Source organism: Osmia bicornis, chromosome 15 (assembly GCF_907164935.1).
Source record: "Osmia bicornis bicornis chromosome 15, iOsmBic2.1, whole genome shotgun sequence".
NCBI lineage: Eukaryota > Metazoa > Arthropoda > Insecta > Hymenoptera > Megachilidae > Osmia > Osmia bicornis.
Genome location: NC_060230.1, coordinates 791,389 through 812,572, shown reverse-complemented (window position 1 = coordinate 812,572; position 21,184 = coordinate 791,389). Strand labels below are relative to the sequence as shown.

At 33.2% G+C, this 21,184-nt stretch overlaps 5 protein-coding genes across 9 annotated transcripts; 3 read left to right on the top strand and 2 right to left on the bottom strand.

Annotated features, from left to right (window-relative positions):
• The first annotated feature begins 240 nt into the window (after window positions 1–240).
• LOC114873006 (DNA polymerase epsilon subunit 2) lies at window positions 241–3,145 on the top strand. Of its 2 annotated transcripts, XM_029180836.2 has the most exons (5): window positions 241–823; window positions 916–1,459; window positions 1,553–1,685; window positions 1,848–2,236; window positions 2,310–3,145. In XM_029180836.2, the coding sequence occupies exons 1-5, from the start codon at window positions 756–758 to the stop codon at window positions 2,583–2,585; spliced, it is 1,410 nt and encodes a 469-aa protein (XP_029036669.1). In that variant the 5' UTR covers window positions 241–755; the 3' UTR covers window positions 2,586–3,145. The 2 variants fall into 2 exon arrangements, with proteins under 2 accessions (XP_029036669.1, XP_046144999.1); XM_046289043.1 differs by having other exon boundaries at window positions 1,553–2,236.
• Window positions 2,659–14,035, bottom strand: LOC114873008 (egl nine homolog 1). Its single transcript, XM_029180838.2, has 5 exons — window positions 13,535–14,035; window positions 12,617–13,317; window positions 5,613–5,732; window positions 4,344–4,554; window positions 2,659–4,100 (listed from the first exon to the last, which is right to left on the bottom strand). The coding sequence occupies exons 1-5, from the start codon at window positions 13,932–13,934 to the stop codon at window positions 4,069–4,071; spliced, it is 1,464 nt and encodes a 487-aa protein (XP_029036671.1). The 5' UTR covers window positions 13,935–14,035; the 3' UTR covers window positions 2,659–4,068.
• Window positions 14,036–14,365: 330 nt separating this feature from the next.
• On the top strand, window positions 14,366–19,134 carry LOC114873003 (tetratricopeptide repeat protein 30A). 4 transcript variants are annotated; one of them, XM_046289042.1, is made up of 10 exons: window positions 14,727–15,074; window positions 15,259–15,324; window positions 15,411–15,749; window positions 15,809–15,944; window positions 16,014–16,178; window positions 16,274–16,542; window positions 17,827–18,234; window positions 18,321–18,705; window positions 18,768–18,932; window positions 19,118–19,134. In XM_046289042.1, the coding sequence occupies exons 1-9, from the start codon at window positions 15,009–15,011 to the stop codon at window positions 18,905–18,907; spliced, it is 1,974 nt and encodes a 657-aa protein (XP_046144998.1). In that variant the 5' UTR covers window positions 14,727–15,008; the 3' UTR covers window positions 18,908–18,932; window positions 19,118–19,134. The 4 variants fall into 4 exon arrangements, with proteins under 4 accessions (XP_029036661.1, XP_029036662.1, XP_046144998.1 ...); XM_029180827.2 differs by lacking the exon at window positions 19,118–19,134 and having other exon boundaries at window positions 18,768–19,006; XM_029180828.2 differs by lacking the exons at window positions 14,727–15,074; window positions 19,118–19,134 and adding an exon at window positions 14,366–14,718 and having other exon boundaries at window positions 15,259–15,749; window positions 18,768–19,006.
• On the bottom strand, window positions 16,548–17,801 carry LOC114873009 (nucleolar protein of 40 kDa-like). The gene is made up of 2 exons (XM_029180841.2): window positions 17,461–17,801; window positions 16,548–17,379 (listed from the first exon to the last, which is right to left on the bottom strand). Exons 1-2 carry the CDS (start codon window positions 17,575–17,577, stop codon window positions 16,702–16,704), a joined length of 795 nt encoding a protein of 264 aa, XP_029036674.1. The 5' UTR covers window positions 17,578–17,801; the 3' UTR covers window positions 16,548–16,701.
• On the top strand, window positions 19,123–20,127 carry LOC114873012 (26S proteasome non-ATPase regulatory subunit 9). The gene is made up of 4 exons (XM_029180846.2): window positions 19,123–19,262; window positions 19,383–19,482; window positions 19,562–19,749; window positions 19,829–20,127. Exons 1-4 carry the CDS (start codon window positions 19,152–19,154, stop codon window positions 20,054–20,056), a joined length of 627 nt encoding a protein of 208 aa, XP_029036679.1. The 5' UTR covers window positions 19,123–19,151; the 3' UTR covers window positions 20,057–20,127.
• Window positions 20,128–21,184: the final 1,057 nt, after the last annotated feature.

Here is a 21,184-nt window from a genome sequence, read left to right as displayed (position 1 = left end):
TGGAGGGGTGGTTGTTGAGCTGATTCTGAACAACTTTTTCCCTTGCCGAAATATTGATTAAAATTTCATTTTTAAGTTATTAACGAAAAACAGTGTCCAATTATAGCGCTCGTAGAACGCGGGCTGAATCGCGAGAGTATTGGTTACTGATTACGTTTGAATCGTGGCCATGAACAAGCGCGGCAGCAGCACGTCGGTACAATTTGCAGCTTCGTTTTTGAGATGTAAGCCATTCAAAAGTAGAATATCAACTTCCGATTACTACCGACAACTACCTGCTCAGCTGTCAGCTGTTTAAAAGCGAAATACGCGCTTTGGAAATTGATATTCGATTTTTCAATTCGAAAACGAAGCTTGTGATTGTTCATAGCCACGGTTCCAACGCACGCTTCATTTCGTCCCCCTTTTAGTCGCCTCTTATGACAGACAGGCGTTACCGTGGCCGTATTCTAATCCCCGAGCCACAGAGATGAAATATTTGTTTATATTTATACAAATAATTGTTTAAAGTTTCTTACAGGATGAAATGTGCTTGTTTCGTGCATTTCAGTTAAAACGCTCTTCACCATCAATGTAATGTAATGCCCTTCTATCGCTTGCTTCTCGCTTCGTGACAATAATAAAAAGGCGGGAAATCTTTGTCATAATATCGTCTTTCATAAACGTCAATATCTTTTATTGTATTGTACCAAGTATTGTAAGTAAATAAGTACTATGTGTAATGTAAATATTTTATCATAAAACACTAAATAACTATGGCCGATGAAAAATTAGTGAAAACAGTACAAAGTACTTTCTCTCTATATGGTCTTGTCCTTTCAAGGTATGTACATTTTTATATTTTAAATGTATGGTATTTATATGTACAAATTTAATTGTTCAATTTTCATAAAAATAAAATACTTTAATATCTAGGAAACTTAGCATTTCTCTTGCTAAGGAACTTTTAAAGGTAGAAGAAAATGAACGCATAAGTTGGCTCACACAGATTGTGGAGAAAGTTTTAGCTGAAAATTTAGATAATCCACACATTAATGTTGATACTCTTAAATTGGCAATAGAAGAATGCGTAAGACCAGATACATTAAAATCCACGGAAACAGTGATAAATGTCATAGATTTATTTAATGCCCCAAAAATTAAATATGACTTATCTAAGAGAAAATTTGTATTGGAAACTATTAGACCAGACATATATACCGAAGCACGATATAAAACTGAAATTTTCAAAAATAGATATGAATTACTTTGGTACAGAACTTTAAGACACGATTTATTTAGTCCTCCCAAGCTTGGTGAGAAAAAGGATGATTGGATTGAATTAGTACCAATTGAACATTTGTTAAGCGAAAATAAAAGTGGAAATATTTGCGTAATGGGTCTTTTAACACAATTAACAGAGGGTCAGTATTATTTGGAAGACCTAGGAGGAACCATTAAGATTGACTTACGGAGAGCAATATCCTTTGAAAACTTTAAAAAAATAAATGTGGAAATTATCTTTAAGCATATGATATTTTTCTAACTATTATGTTCCTTAACATTTTGATACAATTTTCAGGATGGTTTAATTGTAGAAGCTTCTATGGTAATAGCTAGCGGGAATTACAGAGATGGTGTTTTATATGTGGAAGAAATAGGATTCCCACCAGCAGAATCAACTCATAATGCACGCGTTGATTTTGGTAATGCCAACACATTTGGTGGTTCCAACAAACTTTCTTTAAAGTTTTCAGAAAAATTAAAACATTACGAAGACAGCAATAAAGATGGAATGATTGTCTTTGTATCCGAAATGTGGCTAGATGACGTTGTTGTTTTACAAAAATTTAAAACTATGTTAGCAGGATATGCCGATTGTCCACCTATAGCTTTTGTATTATGCGGACATTTTTTAAGCTTTCCAACAAGTACAACAAGCTTAGATAAATTAAAAGAAGGACTCAAAGATTTGAGCGAGATAATAAAGCAGTATCCTGGTATAAAAGAATCTTCGAAATTTATTTTTGTGCCTGCTTCAGAGGATATAGGATCAGCAAAAATTTTACCGAGATCACCACTTCCAAAATGTCTAACTGAAAATTTTAGGAAGAATATTCCTGGTGCAATATTTACTACTAATCCATGTAGAATTCAATATTGTACAAAGGAAATTGTAGTGATAAGAGAAGATATTTTAACAAAAATGTGTAGAAATACGCTTAACTTTCCACATACAGGCAACATTTATGATCATGTGAGTATCATTTATGTATGTATGTATGTATTATCTAAAAATTTGCTTATCTAATTTTTATGTAACATTTCAGTATGCCAAATCAATTATTTGCCAATCCCATTTGACACCTATAAGTCTTTCAATAGTACCAATATACTGGAAGCTTGATCATGCTTTGCAACTATATCCAACACCTGATCTGATTGTATCTGCTGACAAATTTGAATCATATGAAACGAAGCAATCAAATTGTCACATAATCAATCCTGGATTATTTCCAAAGAACAATTATTCTTTCAAAGTATACATTCCAGCTCTAGATCTGATCGAACATTGCGCTATTCCAAAAGATATGAATGAGGTTTGATTACGAGCGCTGTTTAAAGGATATTCAACAATATAATTCATAAAATCTTTCGTTCCTAAACGAACAAATTACATGCCAATTTTATACAATATTTATTTTCACATCACAATTCTCATCAGTTTTACAATACTTAAAAAATGCGTGTTCAGTTCATAACTTAATCCACAACAATTTTTTTTCTTTCTTTTTTGTTTTTTTTTTTTTACAACTAAAGTAAGAGCATATTAAATTAAGTTCGATCATCGAAAATAGCTTAATCACTCGTTGAGGATACTGGGGTAATTTGTTGGTCCTCCGTGTCCTATAATACAGCGAAAGAGAAATTCAATAACTTACTAACGATAGTCTTATCGAACAAATAAGTTTAATATTTAACATAATACACCTCAGAAAAAAAGAACTCAACACACTCTTTTTACTTCTCTCTCAGATTTGACTAACGAAGTTGTATCTCAGACTTTCTATGTGGGACACAGGAAGTACGCATTTATTTTTTGTTTGTTTTTTGTTTACTTTTGTTCTCTTACCGATTTATATAAATAGATACATACAATATTAAACACAGTGTTTCTACCTTTTTTTCCGCAATGTACACAACAATATTACAGGTACAGACTGGGCCCCGACATATCTCAATTCACTGCGCTGGAAGCATAAGTTAATTACTGGCCGTTCAATCAAACATCAATGATTATAACTTCGTAGAACAACGTGTAACACATGAGATGCGATAATAAAATTATGACAATACAATTTGCGAGTCGTTACAATCTCCTGCAGTAACAATACCCCAGCTATACACCGAAGTCAAAGGGGAACAAATGTATTTGAAATATAATAATTAAGACAATTTTTTAGCAAAGTTTTGCGATAGAAACATCATTTTTATTATTCAAATCGCTTCATTTCTTTCACACAAATTTTCACTCTTGTTTTACCCATATACACACACATACACACACGCGCGCGCGCATACTATTTTTTTTTTCACTGTACACTATGTACCTTAGCGTTCGTATACGAATTACGAATGCTATATGTATGAATTCTTAATGCTCCAAATATTGGAAACTAACAAACTTTCAACCGTGGCAAGCGAATGCTAATTTTTTTTTTTTTTCTTTACTTCTCAAACGTTCGATTAGAGTGTGAGCGTTAAAGTGTTAGAATAACGCAGATTAATAATATGTGTAATTGTGAATCGCCGTAAGAGCTACGTGCACTCACTTATCGAATATATTACAGTGCCGCAATGTAAAAAAAAGAAAAAAAGAACGCGCTTACATCTATTGCACTTTCTTAACATTTTTTATGCTCAAATGTTCGTATCACCTGCAATCGACTATATCATAATACAGAATAATACATAATAGCTTATGTACCAGCGCTTTCTTCGTGTAACTATGTACAGGTGTGTATGTTTAGCTAGTAGAGTTACACTTTCAGTCGACGGATGGTGTAACGGTCCTTTAAACTCCATGTCTCACGAACTTTCCTTCTTCGCGTATAGTTCTCCTGGAAAACCACGTTAATAAACATAATGAAATCTGCACCTACAGTACAGTTAATTGCAAACAAATTATTATATAATAAAATGAAAGTGAAACAATGAAATTATAATGAAAATCAAGCGGTATCTTTAGAAAAAAGTTTGTTTAATAAGATTTGTTCGATATAATATCTGCATACCAAACGTAACTTGTTCCTGGTTTTTTGTTTGGCTACAACTAATATATTTACATATATGTATGTACCCACTTTCTCTTTGATATCTTCGACAAGCTTGATTTCTTTCTTCGGCGTCGAAGTACCACAAAGTGATTGCATATCTGGTTTTGTATGCTGGCTGTACTTCGTGCGGATTTCTCCTGTCGGACCAGAAGAAGAGTATTCTATCGAAAAGCGGCTCGATGTTCGCTACCTGATCACGCCAGCCTTCTGGAAATATCCTCAACAGGCCACCATTTTTCTATAAATACAAAAATCGACCATAAATTATCATATAATAAAAAAAATAGTATAAAAATATTTTTAATTTAGAAAAATGTTACACTCGATGCACTACGAAATTTACTAATATACTGGGGTCCATTACAATTTGATTAGTATTTTATTATTGGAATTATAAGTTAGGTTCTAACGCAAGTAATATTTTTTTATTTTACGTATAATATAAAAACTATATAATTTAAATAATTTGTATTATACAATTAAAGTGTATGTACTGTCCACCGATCCCAAGTCCCATGAGAATAACTAATTAAGCTCGTGTAAGACTAGGTGGTCAGTAAACCCCCCCTCTCTTACGGCACAGGTGCCGTCCCACGAGACTTCTTGTGATCGGCGGGCTGTACTCTGCAGAAATGAGAAGATGACGAGCGGAAGGAATGCAGATACGATTGGTCGTAGTCCAGTTCACATACTGGATCACATACTAATCGCATCGTTTGACAAAGAGGGCAAGCGAGACTTGGCGACAAGTGATTAGCGCTACGATCAAACGTGGGGATAGGGCGAACCGTGCGAAGAGCTCCCTTTGTCCCTGTGCCGTACCGCTTGTCATCTTTCTATCTCTACACAGTACGTGCGATTGGACGTGGCTGACGCGCGTTGTATCACGTAAGACATTCAACATCCGGTGCTCTCATATTCCCGAAGGCAGCACGTGTTTAAACATCCCTTATTTCTCCTGTAGGCCAACGTAAATATTGCTCAACACACTATGCTCGTGTTGGATGAAGTAACTCACGTAGGCCCTTTCGAGGTCTATCCGGTTTTCGATTACCCTTTCTACAAATGTTCTCTTTCAGAGTTGAAACGACCATGAACCGTGTTAAATTGTATATCCGGCGAATGAGAAATAACGTAGCATTTATAAATAAAATTGTCGCCAAGCAATCGTCGCATCGTAGGTGTCGATATACAATATTTACCCGTTGTGTCGCAAAGCGTTAGGAAAGCATCCAGAAAAGTATCTCGTCGTCTAAAATCAGATGATTGAACGTAATATGTAGGTGTATTTTTTACCTTGATATCCCAATCCCGGTTGAGATAGTATATGGCTGTGATGCATCGTCCATCTCGATTAGGATTGTCCACGTGTTTCACGTAATGCGAACCGTGACCAGGATAACAAGCCACCATCGCCTGGAAAATAATGCAATTGCGTTACGTTTTATCGAGGAAAAACTTGGAGTGTCCTTGCCGGTCGTACTCTTAAAAATATAGATCTACTCTATCGAGCAATCACCCAGACCTCGCGGAATATTGACCCGAACCATGCTCTGTGGCATTTTGTAACAGAACTTGATTAGCAAACGTACGGAATACGTAAGTATACCATAAGTACTTACTTGCTTACTGCCCACCGATCACAAGAAGAAGTCTTGCGGGACGGCGCGGGGGCGAGAGAGGGGGTAATTATGCACAAATCGACTGACCGTCTAGTTTTACACGAGCCTAATTACTAATTACATATGTGACCATTTCGACCAATCATACACCACAACTGAAAGTACGTGTAAGTTGAGGTGGGGCGCGACCGATCAGATTTAGTTATTCTCATGGGACCTTTTGTGATTGGTGGACAATACGTATATGTATGTGCATGCGTGGAATTTTGTGATGCAATTCGTCAGGTTGGAAAAATACAGCAACCGGTGTAACATCGACTTATCATCGGTAAACGTTTCTTCCTTTAAAAAATGTGCAGGAAAAAATTATCGAAATAATGTTTTCTGAATTATAAATTATGTAACGGATGATTTTTAATGAAAAATCAAATTATACGTGTAATTATTAAATGTTTAAAGTAACTCGATACGTATATTGAGAGAGATAAATAGTCTTGTTAGTTTTCTTGCGAAAATTGCATGTTTTTATTCACGTTTCTACATAGGATAAGATTTCGATACTACCTTTTCAAGAACATTAAAAAAATCGTAACGATACGGTAATACTTTAATACTTTTAATCGGGACTAATTAGCTGTACATAGTAATAATAACTTTCTGCTAACATCGTAATGCTAGTCGGGCCATTTTTTTCTGCCTTTGATGAAAATAATCAAAGTGATTATTATCGAAGAATGAATTTGTATGCAAAGAAACATCTACACAGGAATTATTCTAAGCGTTTCCTCTTTTACAAAATGTAGCGACGAAGGTGGTGGTCTCATTGTCAGACCTATGACTTCTGACTTGAGCGAGGTGTACCTGCCTGACTACGTGCACCACGTTATGCTGAATGAAACTTGGAGCACGTTGCTCCCTTTCGTGAGTAGCATCGCGTAGTAGTGCATAAGTATGTAGCATTACACTTCCCTATTCCTTTCCTTTCCTTTCCTTTCAATGACTATTGTCACGTGGAATTTCAACCAAGTTGTAATTATTCATTCAGCTTCTTATATTATGTACAACTTCCCAAAATTATTTATTCAAACATTTGAATACTCGAAATATCAATTAAAACGTTATCCACCGGGGCCAGAAATAATTAGAAGACAACGACCAAGTCAGAATTAAATCACAACAAGATATTTGTTCGTTGGAACGGGTAAATTGTGTGACTCACAAGTTGCATATCTATAATAGGATATGAAACGATTCATCTTCTTCTTTTTTTTTTTTTTTTTAATATTAATTATCGTGACGAGGCTTTATAGGGGTATTGATGGCTTTAGATACTTATTACTATCTAATTAATATCAATCAATCAATCAGAGTAAAGGATAAACAACATTTAAATCATGTGAGCTGAGACGTATCGATGATTTGATTTGACAAAGACTGAATGATTCAAAGATTCTGTAATAAAAAAACTCAAAGACTCGACGACACGTAAAAAAGATTTAAAAAGGATCCAGAGATCCAAAGGTTGAAATATTTCCAAATTTTTGGATCCTGCAATTCCAAGATTCTACAGAAAAATCCATCTCGCATTCGGTAAGACACGGTAGCGTGTCAAGCGCTAATGTAAACCGGATACGTATCAGTGAAACTACATACATACACAGAGCAGCCAAAGGTCTCTGAATGGGCGTACGTGCACAAAAAGGGCTGATAGTAGCGGCAGAGAGCAAGAAGAGAAGGACGTGTACAAATAGGGATTGCCTTTCAGCCTTGACCCAAATAGCGCGTTAACCTTGGTACTACATACATTCGTTGCCGTGTATATTCTCACGTAACCCACGAAACGATCGTTTTCCCTGCTTATGCGTAAAGGTGGGCGTCATCGCCTAGAAAATTCATGAGATCTGGTTACTATCTCCAAAACCAAATGAAACTTTACAAAAATATTCTGGTCTCTTCCTGTTGTAAGAAGCCCCAAATATTAATAAAAGCCTTCGTATCTTTATTAATTGTAATAAAAAGCATTGGATCAAGTTAAACTAGAAACAGCTTTTCATTGAAAACACATCACTGGATTTTAGTAGATTCAATATTGACATTAGATAGTTTTCAATGACCATTGTGCACCATCGAATCACCTTGAAGTAGACAATTGATGAGCACTGTTACCAGCTAAGCATTATCATTTTGTTTTAACCATTAGAAGAGACTCTCCTCTAATCAGTTAAATATAATATTATCTTTTTTCATATTTTCACAAGCAAATTGAACGCGAAACATCATTCTTGTCTAGAATAAATTACAAAACAATATAATTCAATGACTTCAATTACGTGATTTCACCATATGTGTATGTATATGTATACACCTTGGAAACATATGATTAAAATCTTTCCTTTTTCTCTCTCTCTCTCTCTCTCTCTCACTTACTCCCCCCTACTTGTGGCCTTGTTGTTTTTTAGATAACTGAATTTATTGACCGATATGATATAGATAAATTGCAATTTTAAAAAGAAAAAACTTATGCTGTACATATTACGTGCAACTTATCACGTTTTTCACAGATAAGGAACATAATTTGCCAAAATAGGTATACATCTTGATAATGTTTCTGTTTCTGATTAGGAACGATGAAAAATGAGTTCGAAAGTCCGTAATCAGAACTATATCTGTGTATAGTTTTTAGATGAAATAATGCTAGCAGTTTTTTCATTCGTTTAATTTATCTATAAATTTTTAAAGATTTTTCTAACATTCTGTGAACCCCATAAGACCAAATGGCTACTATACTAATGTTTACAGTAAATGTATGTTAAAATGAAGAAAAAAAAAAAAAAAAAAATCATGTATATTATACATCTAATCAAATTTGGCGTGAATTATGAAGGAGAAAAACGTCAGGAGAGGATTACAGAAGATTAAATGATCGATCGTTCCGAATAAATCTGCCAAAGCAGTATGTATTATGAGTGACGTCGTAGCTCATATTTCTTATAGATTAGTTACTGAAGGTATGTTCTTAATCCAATTTATTTATAACATAGCGTCTGTGTATTTGAAGGTAGAACGGAAAAGGAATTTAAGATTCGCGAAATCAATGAAAATATTAATTTCCATTTACCGTTCGAGTTTGAAAACGACGTGGTAGACCAAGTGTCTGTGTTTTGCTTATTTTAATAGTTTATGCAGTTGTCTTGGGAAAACACTTGAGATTTTACTGAATTACTGATTATACATAAGGGGTAATGGGGGGATTACCTTACGTATAAATGATTGGACAAGCCCAGTTATTGGACGCTTCCTTATGTATACGTCGTACATTAAACGAGGAAAACCGCATGATTATTTGCGCTAAATTTATCTTGAACGTAGTAAAAGCAGAAAATTGCGTTATATTGTTTTGTATCGTGAAACGCTTGTTACTTTCAGCTGCACAGAAAAGTATTATAAAATTTATTATGTGGGTAAATTTAGAGGTATACGAAATAATCAGATTAATTAAGCTATTTATAATTCACAAAATAAAATAATTTTCAACCACCATCGTAACTTACAAAAATTTGATCTCCCTTTCCCCTCGAACTGAAAGTTTCCAAACTTGACAAATTTTCCGTTCTTACAGCGCTACTCCGGGACAATATAACGATCATATACTGTAAATCATATTTTCTCGATTTCTTTTCAAGCACGATCATATGAGCAGTAAAGTAAAATAAAAGTTCAAGTACATAAGTTGTGCGTGTTGTAAACCTTTCCCAGCAATTTCACTTTATCTTCATTCGAGAAGATAAACGTAACTCATTGTAGAGTTGAATTTTTATCTGGTTTATCTGAAAGCTTTCAGGGAAAAGCATTTCTAAAAGCAACGTTAATCTCTTTCTGCACTTGACAATAAATTGCACAGAACAAACGTTGTACAAATTTTATGGAAGTAAATACTTGAAAATAATAAAACGATAAAATAAAGGAATTGTGAAAATACCGCGAATCGAGATAACACAAGAGCGAAGATTAAGAATAATCTCCAATTATTATTGAATAGAACTGTAGATGACACAACACTCTTATGGTACTACTTTACTTTAGGCTTCGCTAATTTAGAAGAAAAATTAATATAATTTTTAATCGTTAAATATTATCAAATTTAATACATAACTGAAATGTATAAATTAAAAAGAGATATATTAAATAAAATTGTCTCTAATAAAGATTTAGAGGCGAGTAAAAAGAGAGTTTTCCTCTAGAGCACTATTTTCCCCAAGGAAGTCCACCCCCGATTCTCGGTATACATATGTACCATGTAAGTACTTAAAAACAACGTGAAAAGAAAAACACGAGACACGATAAGCAACTGGTTTCGCAACAGAAAAATACCATGAAACATCGTAACCCAAGGATCGCAATTTTAAATTACAACAAGGAAGGTGTTCTGAATCGATCGGAAAGTCAACAAGAGATCGGTAAATACCCTGAAAGACGAATGACATCATTCTCAGACGATTGGTACACGCGTACACGCTCTCCTTCCCTTCATCAAACTTAACTATACATTGTACACAAATGCATACATATGTACATACATACATATATGGCACCTCGTCAAATCTTTCACCTTCACGAAGGTTACCCTTGTATGTACAGTCTCGCGAACGCGACTAATACGGAATCAATTCTCACCTGTACCAAAACTTATTTTATCAACTTATTAATTCTTAACAAAAAAAGACCGAGTCTTATAGATTACAATTTATTTCTAATGCTTTCTTTTTTTAATAGTATAAAGAATAAAGAATTTAAACTATAGCGAATATTTTCTCTCTGGCTATAAATGGAGCAGCGACAGAACGCAGGATATGTTCAGTTTAAAAATACATATATATTCAGTTGTTTGTCTGGAAGAATCACTATAGGGAAATTCAACATTTTGGAGCAGTTATTGGTTACATTTCTTTGTTTTTTTTTCCCCCTATTTTTTATGAAATATAAATTTTAATTATTGCAAAGAAAGCTCAATGGAATTTAATGATATTCGGTTTTAACAATTCTGAAGAAATAAATGAAAATGACCCACTGCCCTACGTGCAAAGAAACATTACTAAATGTATCATTGATATTCACAGAACACTAGTAAATTTTGACCGATAACCTTCTTTGTGAACACCCTGTGTACACTGAGTTGCATTGAACTTGTCGCAATGAAGTTGGCTACAAATTCACTAACACATTCACACCGCAGCGTCAGTGAACCGAACTCGCCATCGGCTCACCGACACGGCGTGAATGGTTAGTGAATTTGTAGCCAACTTCACTGCGACAAGTTCAATGCAACTCAGTGTACATACACGTTTAAACTAAACATAATCACACGAAAGCTTACACAAGTCAGTCAGGTACGAGTGACCAGCGATACATATTTCTTTTTTTAGATTTCTCAGCGAGACGACGCGACGTCTCGTTTCCACGAAACGCGCGCAATTTCAAATTTGTTTAACGGAAACGAGACGCATCATCGGAAAGAAGACATTACGATCCGTTTGTTTTCTGGCATACGAGACGAAAGGGAGAGTCGGTGAAAGACAAGGAGAAAGAGATAACGGGGTGCGAGTTAGCCGTAAGGCGTACGTGACCGACTGCACTTCTCGCGAGTTCCCACTCTCGTTTCGATTCGTTCATTTGGCGCGCTAAGCTACCCGAAAGATCGTTGCAATTTCGGGATCCTGACCTTCTCTGCCCACCACCGCCCCTCTCCTCCCCATCACTATTTTCCAAACGCCTACGAGATTAAACGTCGATGCTCACAAGGGACGCGCGATCTTTCTTTTTCACCGATATAAAACAGTTACATATACGTACATACACATATTATTTATCATCGACGTTTTATGAGAAACCAGGAAATATGACAGACCTGTTTCCTGCTTACTTGTCAACAATTCCCTATTTCTCGTGTTATTCCAATTAAAATTTCAATTAATGAGTATTTGTAAACAATTTCTTTGAAAACTTTTTCAACTTCCATTCGATTCGATCTAATTAATATTTTTTAACACCTACGAGGACTACTATATATATACACGATGGTTACTACTACATTTAAAAAAAAAAAGAGGCAGTGTTTTCAATATATATGAAAAGTTTACATGATTTTTATTTTATATATACTTTGAATACATGCAACTGAACCTTCGATTAATGTAATTTAAAATTTGATGTGCTAATTCGAATTTAGCGGTCTAATTTTATACCTGATATTCGATATCACGAGCCTTGTTCGAAAAAGTTTACTTGTCTAAATTGATCAAAACTTAATTAACGAGTAGTCAAATATGCGTTCGATAATCGATATTTTACGCATTATCATTAAACATCAAACGAAAAAAAAATAAAACTTTGTTTAATGAAATACTATCAATGTTTTCAAAACAACATGAATCATGCTATGATGTATGCTTAAAATAAGCAGAAAAAAAGTAATCCATAACAATTTATCATAATATGAATCCTAATCTATGTAATTTCATTAATAAACATTAAGATATTAATTATTAATGAAAACAAATGTACATTTCTCATTTAATTAATGTAAAGAAACTTTGATAAGATCTAGTACAAAGCACAAATCAATTTAAAAAGTTCAAATACTCTTGCTATTTATTTAATAAAAAATATATTCACGCTTACCTTTGTCCTTCCATTGATTGTGTAGTTGCCCATTTTTCCATTGTTACACATTTTATTTGCCCTCATAATGATGGCATCCACTTGGGATATAAGCATCCCAATATTCTGACATTGTTTTTCTTTTCCATCTAACCATGTTATTTGATCACCACGAATTGTCTTTAAGTCGTTTGCACCTGCTTTATTAGAAACCAACTGTCCATCTTTAAATAATCCAGCACTATACATATTTAAAACTTCGTTTAGCACTGCAAGACCTTTCTCTGCTCCTAGAAAATTGTCTACCACACACATACCGTATTCATCCATGTCTCTAATCACATTTCTGCATATTTCGTCTATTAGCTCTTCAAGATTATACTTGTTTTTGTGGAGGAAAGGTGGTAAAAGTTCTTCATCGTGAGTGAAATGAACCTCTGGGAAGTTCTTCATACCGTTGTGATGTTGTGTAGGCATGTCTAATGCATTGTCCTGCAAGTTATCAAGGATTCTTGAACTTTCTAAGACAGGATTCAATAATTCAGCTCTGGCACCTAGGATTGTGTCTTCTGAACTTCCTTCGTACGTTATCGGAGAAGTCCATCCGTCTACTCTGTTAGTACGGCTACCTTTTGTTTTGGTACCGCTAGATTTCCTCTTAGGATTTTGACGTTCTTTACAATCCAACAGTTCCCTCACTTTTTCTGCCTGTTTATTTACTCCTGCAAATAATACAGTGACATATGCAGTTAATCTATAATATACAGAGAATGAAAGAATGGATAAAAGTATCGCATATTCGATTCCAATAATAAATAAATAACAAACTATTCATCGAAACGTTTATTTTTATGTGAAATGTTGATAATCGTAAAATTTAAAATATAAAAAAATTTAGAAAAAGAAACTCGAGAAAGTAGAAACAAACTTTTACGTTACCTCCAGAATGTTTCGCATTGTAATGAACTTCTTGAGCAGCATCCTCCGATCCCCGCGTTGTTTCTGACACTGGTTTCTCGTTTAGGTTAGAAACTATTGGTGTATTTGAAAACTGGCAATTCCTGAGGGAGGAGGAGTCCTTGCTCAATTCCAGAACGGAATTTTGCTTAGACGTTGCAACTGAATCTGGTACGATCGATCGCACCGAATGAGTCGCACAAAATTCTTTGTGACGTTTCCAATCCCGCCTTTGGTGTTCTTGGGTGCAATAGGAGACGGCCTTGCACCGTGAACACCTTAACAGCTTGTCAGTTCTATTACAGACTACACAGCCCACCGTTGCACCTATTTGAACATCACCGCCGGGTGTCTGCGCACGACTGACTGTCGGTCCGGACATGTTTCGTCGTTTATTTCGCGGCCACGAGTGTCGACGACATTTCTCCAATGAGGGAAGTCACACACGCACTCGATCTGCGTACGGTACTACTTTGCTATCGGAACTCCGCAGTGCTTATACGTATGATCGCTTGGTTTACATGCTACATACATACATGTATGTTATCGAATCTGCAAAACACCTATTGGCGCAATGGTGATCAGAAAAACACCGATTCTTAATGCCTGTTAGCTCGTTCGATCCTTACACATTGTCCCGTATGCGTGTAGTCATGCATCAATACAACACATTACACTTGATTACACTGTATTCAAGTCCTTTCTTTAAAAATTCATTTAAAAGTTAGGTATACATTCACTATTTTGCCCGTTCGCCGTCCTTAAGATAGCGCCACTTTATAGTCAATTTTTTTTACTCTCTCTCTCTCTCTCTCTCTCAACACTATGATCAATTCTGCAATGTATGAAAACAATGTTTGATTATTTGTGCCTTGAGTCGTGAAAATCTATATATTTTTTATCGAAAATAGAAACGTTTGATGCGATGAAAAATATGTACATTGTTCAACGTAAAAATTAGATTACGTCGAACATGATTAAAAAAAAAAATAAAGGACTATCAATGTTACAGTTTTATGCTCAAGTTCCCTGCTATATATACATACATAAGCGAATACAAGAATATACATAATAAAAATAATTAAATACTATATTATAAATAGAGAAATAATGTGATAAATATTATGTGTTCATTATATTGAAGCGTTTAATAAAAGAAGTTCTTGGTAATATTTATTTAAAGCTCATTTTCCGAGACGTTCACGTTTTTATAGTTTTAAGTTTTATATATGTACATATGTATTACGTATATTTTATATATAAGCATTAAAAATGCACAAAATTGAATTCTTTCATATGGGAACAGTCACTGTGTTTCTATGGTAACTGTGTGTGCACTTTGTTACAACATTAAATACATACTGTGCACATTGGATAGTAAAGTACATAGTAGAAGTTTTGTGAAATAAATAATCACCAATATTTTGTAAAATAAAAAGGTGTCAATGCCTACAACATGAGTACTTTCATACAAAATATTTACATTAAAGATGGAGAATATACAAAAACAATTTATACAATGGTATAGATTATTTACATCCAACTTGTATTACTTTACTATTTAGTTTATTGTTTATTATAATGTGTCTTACCAGACGCATTGGTATTCCTTGCTGTGATACTAATTTTTATAATCAAGAAAATTACTTTTTTAATTACTTTTAAATGTTAATTGAACGCATACAAAATAGATATGTACATTACAGATTAAGGAACAAAGATATACAGAGACAATAAAAGTGTTAATTACACTTCTAGATGTTTATCCTGCTGTATGTATGATTATGCTAAAATAATTGTGTACATTATCGATAAATTAGTTTTATAAGTTATACATATTTGATAAATTATTTTACAGTCCAGACCTTGTTTATCTCTACTTGCTCACTGTTATTTTTATACTCAAGATTTTATAGCTTCTGCGCAATGTTATGAAAAATTAGTTCAATTATGTCCGGATGAAAGTATATACAAGTTATACCATGGTCAATCTTTACATCAAGCATGTATGTATCAAGAAGCATGGACAATATGTTCCAGTATTGTTAATCAAAGCAACCTGGAATTTAAAGTAAAGAAACTGCAGGCAGCAATAAAATATGGCCAAGAAGATATTGTTGCTGCAAAAAATCTTGTCGATCAATGCTCAGTTGATGATGTTGATACAGAGATTAATTTAGGATGTCTTTTATATAAGGTATAAAAATGAAAATTGAAGGTACTCTTTATAAACGGTCTAATATTTGATCTTTTCAGGAAGAACAATATGAACAAGCCTTAAAAAAGTTTGCAAATGCGTTACAAATTGCAGGTTTTAAACCTCATTTATCATATAATGTTGCACTTTGCTATTTTAAATTAAAAGAGTATGCTGCATCCTCGAAACACATTGGTAAATATACTATTATCGACGATACAGTTTGTTAATTCAATAATATTTTTATCCTACATTTTATGTTAGCTGATATTATTGAACAAGGGATAAAGGAACATCCAGAATTAGGAGTAGGCATGACAACAGAAGGCATAGAAGTACGCAGTGTTGGTAATACTTTAACGCTTCACGAAACAGCTTTAACAGAAGCATTCAATTTAAAAGCAGCCATAGAATATCAACTACAAAATTGTAATTGTATAAAATAAATTTCAGTTATTCACTTATTTTAATTGCTATCGTGATACTTGCTATCGGGTGTCTGAGTTTTAATTAATTGCTTTTAGTTGAAGCAGCAAAAGAAGCATTAACAGATATGCCTCCCAGGTCTGAAGAAGAGCTTGATGCTGTTACTTTGCATAATCAAGCCTTAATAAATATGGATACAAAGCCAAGCGAAGGATTTGAGAAACTAATGTTTTTATTACAACAAAATCCATTTCCACCTGAAACTTTTGCTAATTTGTTACTGTTGTACTGCAAATATCAATACTATGATTTAGCTGCAGATGTGCTTGCCGAAAATGTGCACTTGACTTACAAATATTTAACGTCGGTAAGTATGATTTTAATTATCGTAGTATTAATATATTATACACTCAAAATACATTTTTCACGGACATCGATTTCACTACTACAAAAATTTTGATAGTTCATAAAATGATGAAAACGGTAGAAAACTTTATTAGAAATTCTACCGAATTCATATAATTTCTCAATCAGTGGAGTGTTTACTTTTCGAATGTTTGGATTTTTTGGAATGTTTGTCTATACTATTGTCTGAATGCTTTCGTTTATGAGCTTTTACATCATGACTAGACAAACTTTCGTTGGAGCTTTCATCGCTAAATGAATTACTATGCTTCTTTTTTTTCCTCTTTTGATCTTTAGAATACTTTTTCTTTTTCTTTTTAACAATTTCTTTTCTATCCGAATCGCTATCATCCGTATTTTGCTTAAGTTTTTTAACTTTCCTTTTTTTCTTTCTTTTCTCTTTGTGTTTTTTCTCTTTTTTAGTTACATCATCAGTTTGCGGTTGAACAATAGGTTGTTGTTCTTCTTCAATCTCTGGGATTAATTCATATTTTTTCCCACCAGGAGACATAAAGCAGTCTTTAGATAAATGACCAGCAGTTCCACATTTAGTGCACGTAGTATTAAGGACAGCTTCTAAATGTATGGTTTTACGTTCATGTTTTTCTATAGTTTTTCTCTTTTGTGTGTCTCTCTGTAATTCAACTCCATTCGGATCTAAATCTGTACCGCTTCCTTGATTCACGTATTTCATTGACAATCCTATTTTACCATCATCTCCGATCGAAATAATTTTACACCATACTCGTTCTCCTTTTTGCAAAATCTCTGCAACATCGTCGACACGAGCAGAGCTTACCTGATGAGTTTTTATAAACATAAAGGATTTATATTAAAACATAGAACCGAGTAATTTATTATGAATACGCTGTTCTAATACCTGTGATTTATGTATCAGTCCCTGGGCTGAGCAGCCCGGAATTCTGATAAAAGCTCCGTAATTCTGTACCGATGCAATTTCTCCAAGAAATATTTCATTTAGCTTACAATTTGCCATCTTTATACAATTGAATACTAATATTTCTCTTTGTAAATTATACTGATATTAATACTTATACGGAAATCAGTAACAATAAAGTAAATAATCTTTCACGAATTGAAAGGTTAGGCTCACCAATAAACTACTCAGGTCTGTAGCAAGCGCAACGTAATAAGGGGGACGAGTAACAAGAATAAAAAAAATGTACAATATTGTACATTTAAATTTAAAAATTGACAATAATTACAATTAATGCTTATTTTGTAGTATTTATATGATTTTTTGGATGCATTAATTACGCAACAAACTTCACCAGAAGAAGCCTATCGGAAATTTGACGATCTCGGTAATAAACATATGGAAATATTACGAAAAGCTACAAAAAGAGTACAAGAAGCAAGATTAAATCACGATGATAGTGCTGTTAAAAAAGCAGTAAATGATTACGAAGAAGCCTTAGAAAGATACATACCAGTTTTAATGGCACAAGCTAAAATTTATTGGGAACTTGGGAATTATATACAAGTGGAAAAGATTTTCAGAAAAAGCGTGGAATTCTGCAATGAGCATGATATATGGAAACTAAATGTAGCTCATACTCTTTTTATGCAAGAAAATAAATTTAAAGAAGCGACTGGATTTTACGAGCCGATTGTTCGAAAAAAATATGATAATGTTAGTTAGTTAGTTACTATTTCATTTTTATTAGTTACTTTCATAAGTTTTAAATTATTAATTATAAAATATTATTAAAATTTCAGATTTTAGATGTAAGCGCTATAGTACTTGCTAATTTATGCGTTAGCTACATTATGAACTCTCAGAACGCGGAAGCTGAAGGATTGATGAAAAAAATTGAAAAGGAAGAGCAAGCCATTTCGCAAGAAGATCAGGAGAAAAAATTATTTCATTTGTGTATTGTAAATTTAGTAATTGGAACGTTGTATTGTTCAAAAGGAAATTATGAATTTGGGATATCCAGAGTAATGAAAAGTTTGGAACCTTATAATAAAAAATTAGGAACAGATACTTGGTTTTATGCGAAAAGATGCTTTCTATCTCTTTTAGAACAGCTGGCTAAACAACTAGTAGTTTTAAAAGATATTACACTTCAGGAATGTATACAATTCTTGGAACACTGTGAAGGTATACAATATTTTTTTCTTTAATATAGTTACTATATAATTATTGAAACTTTTATTTTATAGTTTACGGAAGAGACGTGGTGACAGTTGTAGAGCAGCCTTTTGATATGCAGGATATGCTTTCCGTAACTCCTCAAGGAAAAGAAACAGTTGTATACGAAGCGCGTTATTTAAAAGCTTTATTCTTAAAACTACAAATGTGAATATCTACGTAAAGATATGTGTAATGTATGTAGCATTTGGTAGCAAGGATTTATTATATGTATATACATATGTATACGATCATTAAATCTTAACATAAAATTTGTAAAAAATATTAAAAGTATAATTATATTATAATTTTTTGTAATTGTATTGATAACTTCCGAGGCAAGTCGCCTACGTAGTATATACGTTCCTGATAAATGATGTAGGTGTCAGTGTAAGCAGTGGTGTAAGTAAACGAAAATGGTGGTCGACATGGAGTTACAGGAAGCAAAGGATTATGTCCTCCAACTTATGAAAGATAAAGATAAAATTGAATCAGATTTGAAGGATTTGAAAGAAATTTTAGATTCTGTACGTACATTAATATGTATATCTTTGATTTGTATAGAATGTTTAATCATACTATCGATAATATATGTATATACATATAATGTATTCCGTTAAAATTTTTGATAATATAAAAAATTGCAGAATCATGTCGGCATGGATGATCAACTGGTGGACTCTGAAGGGTATCCACGAACCGATATTGATGTTTACCAAGTCAGACATACGAGGCATAAGATAATATGTGCGTTTAATTATTACGCAATTTTGTTGGGTTAAAATTTGAATAACTTGAACTTATTAGTACATTTTTAAGTGATTAGGTCTCAGAAATGATCATAAAGCCTTGATGAGAAAAATAGAAGAGGGTTTGCACAAAGTGCATCGTCTGGCAGGAAATCAAGTGGAAAGTTATTCTACTCCAAGTACAAGTTACATTCAAGAATGCGCATCAACTGAACCTTTCCTGAGAGTAAACCTGGTATCTGCAGGTTCTCCAGCAGAGATGGCGGTGAGAAATATATTTTAAATTGTTATATCATTTGAAGAACCACGGATGATTATACAAATTGATAATGAAATTTTTACAGGGAATTCAAGTTGAAGACCTGATAATAGAATTTGGTTCTATCGATTGTCGAAATTTTAGATCATTAAAAGATATTGGTACCTTGGTACAAAACAGCAGATATAAAACAATCAATGTGAAAATTAAACGTGGATCTAATATTATAGTCTTGGCTTTAATTCCGCGTCCTTGGGTTGGTAACGGCCTTTTAGGCTGCAATGTAATACCCATAGAGACAGTTGAAAGATAAAGTATTTGTAATTATAAATTTTTTGTGTATACGTTAAATAATAAAAGAATATTTATATATTATATAAATAATATTCAGAATTATGTTTATAATCTGCTCTCTTTATTATTTAATGATCTGTGAAGAATTTAATTTATCACTAAATGGATTCTTATGGTATAATCCTAAGAAGTATTAGACGTTCAAACCTTGAAATTGAATACACATAATCTATTGGTAGAAGTTCATTCTTGGGTATTTAAAGGTATTACAGAGCTATTGTAGCCTCAGACATTTCTTAGGAAGCAATAGTACAGGAATACAGAAGCAAAATGCATCTTCCACTGATGGTAAGTTATAATTTATAGGAAAATTGATTTTCTTCCTATATTACTGATTACTACATTTTTTCTGTATAGGTAATATCAAGTTTAATTATTTTTGCTTGTCAAGTATCAAGTGAAATTAACAGTTACGAATACTCTGACCAACAACCATTGCCACTTGTTTATACCTTATATCCATTTTACAATTCCGAAACATTGCTCCAAGTATGGAGGACTGCTAAAACTGTTGATATTTCTACCGATGTAGTAACTGTAGCTCCAAGTGACCAGGAACAAACAGTTTTATATAGTAATAATATTCATAAAAATGATAACAATTTGAACTCACAAAATAATTTATCTTATTTTGCGAATGACGTGAAAAACGTAAACGAGGATGAATTATCTAAAAACAGACAGCGTCTTTCTAATCATGTAAGTATTCATGAATTTCAATTGTTATTGCAATAGGAAGTATTTCTAAGTATCACTATTTCTAAGATATGTATCTCCAATATTACAGGGAAACAGACACAGAGATAGAAATGTTCAAAATGAGTAAGAGGACAGTGTTTGGAGGAACTAAACTGGGTATAACAATCTGAAAGAATTATTTGCTTACAGCAAAGTGTAGTTAGATTTTATTATTGCTATACTGTGAATGAAATTGTGAAAATTGTACTTGTAGCAGACAGTATTGAAATATTTTATAATTAAAATGTGCTTATAGAAAATATTAAAATAATTTACATGAAAATTGGAAATATCTTTATTTCTATACCTCTGTTTAAATCTATAATTTATGCGTGGTAGATAGTGAAAT